This window comes from Dromiciops gliroides, chromosome 1 (assembly GCF_019393635.1).
Source record: "Dromiciops gliroides isolate mDroGli1 chromosome 1, mDroGli1.pri, whole genome shotgun sequence".
NCBI classification, from domain to species: domain Eukaryota; kingdom Metazoa; phylum Chordata; class Mammalia; order Microbiotheria; family Microbiotheriidae; genus Dromiciops; species Dromiciops gliroides.
Genome location: NC_057861.1, coordinates 193,371,675 through 193,377,674, shown reverse-complemented (window position 1 = coordinate 193,377,674; position 6,000 = coordinate 193,371,675). Strand labels below are relative to the sequence as shown.

The 6,000-nt window shown below is 43.5% G+C and overlaps 1 protein-coding gene across 4 annotated transcripts in view; it reads left to right on the top strand.

The window, feature by feature from the left end:
* The first annotated feature begins 1,529 nt into the window (after positions 1–1,529).
* The window catches only part of ATP9B (ATPase phospholipid transporting 9B (putative)), a 459,610-nt gene continuing 455,139 nt past the window's right edge, over positions 1,530–6,000 (top strand). For all 4 annotated transcript variants that reach the window (XM_043972858.1, XM_043972842.1, XM_043972850.1 and 1 more), the window contains exon 1: positions 1,530–1,674. In XM_043972858.1, coding sequence (XP_043828793.1) covers positions 1,550–1,674 — 125 coding nt within the window. In that variant the 5' untranslated portion in view covers positions 1,530–1,549. The remainder of the gene's footprint in view (positions 1,675–6,000) is intronic.

The following is a 6,000-nucleotide window of genomic DNA, read 5'->3' as shown; positions in this document are numbered from 1 at the left end:
GAATCCAGGGCCAGTGCTTTATCCACTGCGCCACCTAGCTGCCCCAGTACAGTACATTTTACATTTTAGATCCTTAAGACCAGAATTCAAAAGCTGACCCATATATCACTTTGGGCAAGGCAGTTAACCTGTTTGGGTTTGTTTCTTTTCTGTTTAATAAAGGGCGGGGGGGGGGGGGGGGGGGCTGGAGTTGATGACCTCTAAGGTCCTGTTCAGCTTTAAATCTGAGGTTCATACATCTTTCTCCATTTACTCAATCAGTGACTTTTGTCTACCGTGCCATAGAAATTTCTTCACTCAGGACTACTTCTCACATTTAAAGTGCCCTCAGGCCTCTCTCTATGATTGGTTCCTTTCAGAACCTACTTTTTAAGGAGACCCAGGCCAACCATATCTTCATTCCTTTCCAGGCTGCTCTCCTACCTCTTCGCAGGACTGTCTACCTTGCCCCGCGGTACTTTCATCCACCTCATCCCTTTTTCAACTTCCTTTTATGTGTTGTCCATTTTCGAGGGGCAGCTGGGGCTTAAGTTAGGAAGACTCATCTTCATGAGTTCAAATATGGCATCAGACACTTACTACCTGTGACTGTGGGCAACTCACTTAACTGCCTTAGTTCCACATCTGTAAAATGACCCGGAGAAGGAAATAGCAAACCACTTCAGTCTCTTGCCAAGAAAACTCCAAATGGGGTCTTAAAAATTCGGTCAGGCCTGAACAATTCTCTTTTAGAATGTAAGCTCCTTGAGAGGAGGGACTATTTTTCTGCTTGCAGTTGTATTCCCAGCATTTAGCACAAGAGCCTGGCCCATATTCATTGCTTAATAAATAATTGTCATTCTTGAAGTTCTGATAAAAAAAAAATTGTGGCAGGGCTTTACTACAGAATAGACAAAGTAATGTCTTATCAGTAGTGCTCCAGATTTCCAATCTTTTGCTAGCCTCCTCCTCAGGCCCCCAGGTACTCTCCTGCAAGAAATAAGTGGTAATCAGGATTGCAACCTGGGTACTGTTTGGAGGAGGGAATATCTTCCCGTCATCCATCCCAAAATGCAGCCCCAGCTGCCCTGAGGACAGGCGATGGTTGGTGTTTTCCGAACTGAAACGAATATAGCCGACCACCCAAGAGAGGGGCTGCGTCCATAGGAGACTATGGCCTGGCTCTCCTGCTTCCTGCTCCAGACACTCCCATCCATCCTTGACCCTAGAAGTTGGCGAGCTTCCCTTCATACATACATTCCACATTCACCAACGCTCCCCAAGTTCTGGAAGGAGCGCATGCGCCCAGCCCCTCACTTCTCCAGGTAAGGAAGAAACCGGATGGACCCAGCCTCTCCCGGGAGCCGCTGGCCTTCGTCGGCGCGTGATGTCATCCGGGAAGACTCCTGCAGGGAAGGACTCGCGTTCTCATTGGAGACCTCCTCGAGACGTGCGCGTACGGATGACGCGCCAGTTTCTAGCTCGGGGAGGGGGGCGGGGGGAAGAGAAGGGGAGGGGACGGGAGTTGGAGGAGGAGGCGGTGGCGGCCGAGGGGGGGGCCGGCCGGAACATGGCGGACCAGATCCCGCTGTACCCGGTGCGCAGCGCCGTTGTGGCGGCAGTAGCCGCCAACCGCAAACGAGCGGCCTACTACAGCGCCGCGGGCTCCGGGCCTGGGGGCGAGCGGCATAACAGGTAACCGCGAGGGCGGGGTCAGACGCCCTCCTTCCCCTTCCCCTCTCTTCACCCCCGCCCGCGGTCCGCCCGCGGCCCCCCTCTCTCCCTAACTCTCAGCCTCCGGCCGGCGCTGCCCACACTCGGGCAGGCTTGCTGCGCTTCCCGGGGGCCGGCTCGCCCGACCCGGGCCCCTGCGTGGTGGCGGGGGCGGGAGCCGGCTCTCACCTGGCCCATCCGGAGCATCCCCGGGGCGGGGCCTCCCGGCCCGACCCCTGCGGGGAGGCCCGCCCTTGACCGCCGCCCTAGTCCTCCAGCTGCCCTCGCGGTTCTTGCTCTCCAGGTTCTCCCCCGTTCTCCCCCATCCCCCCAACCCCCGAAGGGGCTGGGCAGCTAGGCCTAGTGTAGGCTTTGCTTCGAACCCAGAGTTGCTAGGTGAAGGCGGCAGGGCTGATAGCTGTTGGCGATGCTTGCTTCGTTTTACCCCGGGGTAGGGGGCTGCCTGGAAGGATTATGTCATTGGCCCGTGTTCCTGTGTGTCCAGAGGGGCCGGGGCAAGTTTATTCTATGCTTTGTGCCCTGTGTAAATACTTAAAATTCCTCCTCCGGATATCAAATGTGGGAGGTCTTGGAAACAGTGAATGCACTCAGAAATTTCTGTATTGGTGGATCCAGCCCTGACCTTGCTATTTCTTGGGTAGTTTTGGAAAGGTAAAGTGGCAAGTGTGAAGAATAAATGACCCTCTTTGGCTGTCCTTAAAAATATTTGTCTTGAAGCTGAAATAAAGTGATTGATCGTGTCTAAACACATACTACTTAGATGAATTTTCACCCAGTATCTATTAGGAAGGAAAGGGACCAGTCCTTGGTAAAGTCATTGAAGACCTTGTGGTTTCACATCTTGGCAAAGTGTGACTCCAGCAATAACTCAGCTTTTATAAGGAGACACCATTTTCATTTTTCAATTTATAGTTGTAAAGTGCTTTCAAAGAACAAAGTAGATTACGAGAATCGTATTCTTAGGCCCTCTGAAGGCTTGAAGTAAACAGTGATTGGTGACAGAATTATGCCACTCCTCCCTCCCAAAAGAATTTTAGACTTTGATGGGACCTTAGAAAGCCAATCCTTAATTTTACAGTTGAGGAAAATGAGACTTAAAAAAGTTAAATGACATGTTAGAGTCACACAGCTAGTTAATAGGAGGTCTGGAACTAGAACCCAATCATGAATCCTAATCACTTATTGCTACCTTGTGTACCTTTAGTGTATTTCATCATTCATATCATACCTTTTAACTTAGCTATTTTCTTTTAGGTGAAATTGGATAAAAAACTGAACTAAACTAAATAAGAAACTTTTAAAAAGGAAAAAAATTACATTTGGAATCATTGAGATTTTTTCTTCATCAATTTCTAGTCTTTCTGTACATAGTTCAGTTTACTGGACAGACTTAATTTTTGTAGGCTTCTCTTAGCTAGAGTTCTAACCTATAATGGAACTGGGCTCTATGACTGCCCAACTGTGATTTTTTTGGGGGTGATATCCCCTTTCACTTTTGAGAAAGGGTAGGGAGACACATGTGACGCCTGCAGCTACTCTGCTGACTTCTACTTTAAGCTAGATTATTTTATTATATACCTATCCTTCAATTTGTTAATGCATAATCCTAATTTTACCATAATGAGCTATTTTATTACCTGTAATTTTGATTTATGAAGAAAATGCTTGCTGTAATGAAGATATCCCTTTACTAGTGAGTAAATACCATTTTTTGTTGAAGTGTAGAATTCCTCAATCCAAGACTTGGATGGAGATATAAAATGCTGATGCATTCTGAACTCAAATCATATCTCCATCTATGTTTTCAATTTACTCTTTTTTTTTTTTTTTTTGGGCAGGGCAATGAGAGTTAAGTGACTTGCCCAGGGGTCACACAGCTAGTGTGTCAAGTGTCTGAGGCCGCATTTGAACTCAGGTCCTCCTGAATCCAGGGCTGGTGCTTTATCCTCTGCGCCACCTAGCTGCCCCTCAATTTACTCTTGAGAGTAGGGTTTCTGGCCAAGGTCAAGGCACCATTCCCCTTTCCTCTTTTGAGGCTTGAGGTTGTCTAAGGGTAGTTTGCCCATCCCTTCTCTGTTTTTCATCTTCAATATAGGGGATCAGATACAGACTATAGGTATTGTTCAGCCCAGGAGTATTTACAGCCAGATCCACTTAAGTTTTATTTAGAAGCAGTTTTGGGGTTGGATTTTGTACTTTGCTTCTCACAGTGCCTGGTACAGAATAGGCATTTAATAAATGTTTATTGAATTGAATTGAGTTGTCCTTGGGATCTGATGTCCTGTGACAAAACCTACCTTTTATCTATCTCTCCATCTCTAGCAGTTTCTAGTTGCTCTACTTCTAACAGAGAGAGTTTCAGGTAGTGGAACTCTATGACCACGTCACCTCAATACTCCATAAACTCCAGTGACTCCCTACTATCTCCGGAAACGAAAACAAAATTCTTTATCATTTAAAGCCCTTTATAACCTAGCGCCCCCTGCCCTTCCAGTTTTATATCTTCCTCTCCAATAGTAGTGGTTCCTTCAGTAAGACACTCCATCACTTATTTCTGAGCATTTTCTCTGGCTATCCCTCATGTCTGGAATGTCCTCCTTCCTCAATTTGACTTCCTTTAAGTCTCAGATAAAATCTCATCTTCCACAGCCTGCCTTTCCCAACCTCTATTTGATTCTAGTGCCTTCCCACTCATTTCCTATTCATCCAGGTTATAGCTTTACTTCTTGTCTCTCCAGTTAGATTATGAGCTACTTGAGGGCAGGGACTGTCTTTTGCCTCTTTTTGAATCCCTACTGCTTAGCATATTGCCTGACATGAAGTAGGTGTTTAATAAATGTTTATTGACTATATGGCTATTATTATTGCTGTGATTAAAATGACTATACAGTTGTTGCCAATAAACTTTAGGCATTCGTTTTTTGATTAGTTAAATTTACACTTAGTTGATAGTCCTTTCTGAAACACTGATTTTTACCTTACAAAGAAGACTTTTTATTGAATTTGTGATTTATCTTGTATTAAAGATGTGAAGTTGACTTTTTTTTTTGCTATTTATATCACTTGAAAGAAATTTAGGCCACCATTTCTTTCTTTCTTTTTTTTTTGGAATAGCAACAAATTTTTATTTTAAATGACTCTGGGTTATTTTAATGTTTTTGTAGGGAAATTATTTTTAATAAACATCCAGCATCCTGATTTCAAATGTTTGATCAATTATTAGCAATATTGGGTGGAGAGTGAGGACCTCTGTGGATTTTCTAAAATTTAAATTGAATTAAATTAATTTTTATTCATATTTATATAAAGTTTTGTTCCAAATTCTGTCCTTCCTCCTCCCCCCCCCCCCGGGGAAGTAAGCAATCAGATATAGGTTATACATGTGCAATTGTGTAAAACATTACCATATTAGACATTTTGTCTAAGAAAACTTGAATAAAAGAAAAAAATGAAAGAAAATGAAAAATGGTATGCTTAAGTCTGTGTTCAATTAATATCAATTCTTCCTTTGGAGGTGATAGTATGCTTTATCATTAGTCCTTTGGGATTTTCTCGGATCATTGTATTGCTAAGGATAGTTAAGTCATTTACCATCATTCTTCAAACAGTATTGCTTTCCTTGTGCACAATATTCTCCTGGTTTTGCTCACTTTACTATATATCAGTTCATATAAATCTTTCCAGGACTTTCTGAAGTCATCCTGTTTGTCATTTCTTATAGCACAATCATATTCCATCACTATTATATAACACAGCTTGTTTAGCCATTCCCCAGTTGATGGACATTCACTTGATTTTCAATTCTTAGCTACCATAAAAAGAGCTGCTATAAATATTTTTATTCAAATAGTTCTTTTTCTCTTTTTGGGATGTCTGTGGGATATAAACCTAGCAGGAGGCCACTGTTTCTGAATTTTTGCTGAATATGTGTGTGTGTGTGTGTGTGTGTGTGTGTGTGTGTGTGTGTGTGTGTGTATACGTATATACACATACTTGTTGCTTAGTGTAGCTTTATATTGCTTAGTAAAAATTGAGTGATGGGTATACTACTGTTGCTTCAACTGTTTGATTTGGGGAAATACTTTTCTGCCAAATGGATGGAGCATTGGAATTAAGAGTATGAAGACCCAGGTTCAAATCTAGGCTCTGCTAGTTACTGTTAAGTGACCTTTTGGGCAAGACAATTTTGTTTTTCTGGCCTTCAGATTACTATTTGTGAAATGAGAGGCTTGTTCTAAATCCTAGCTTCTTAAACTGTGGGCTGTGATCCCTTATGGGGTTGTATAA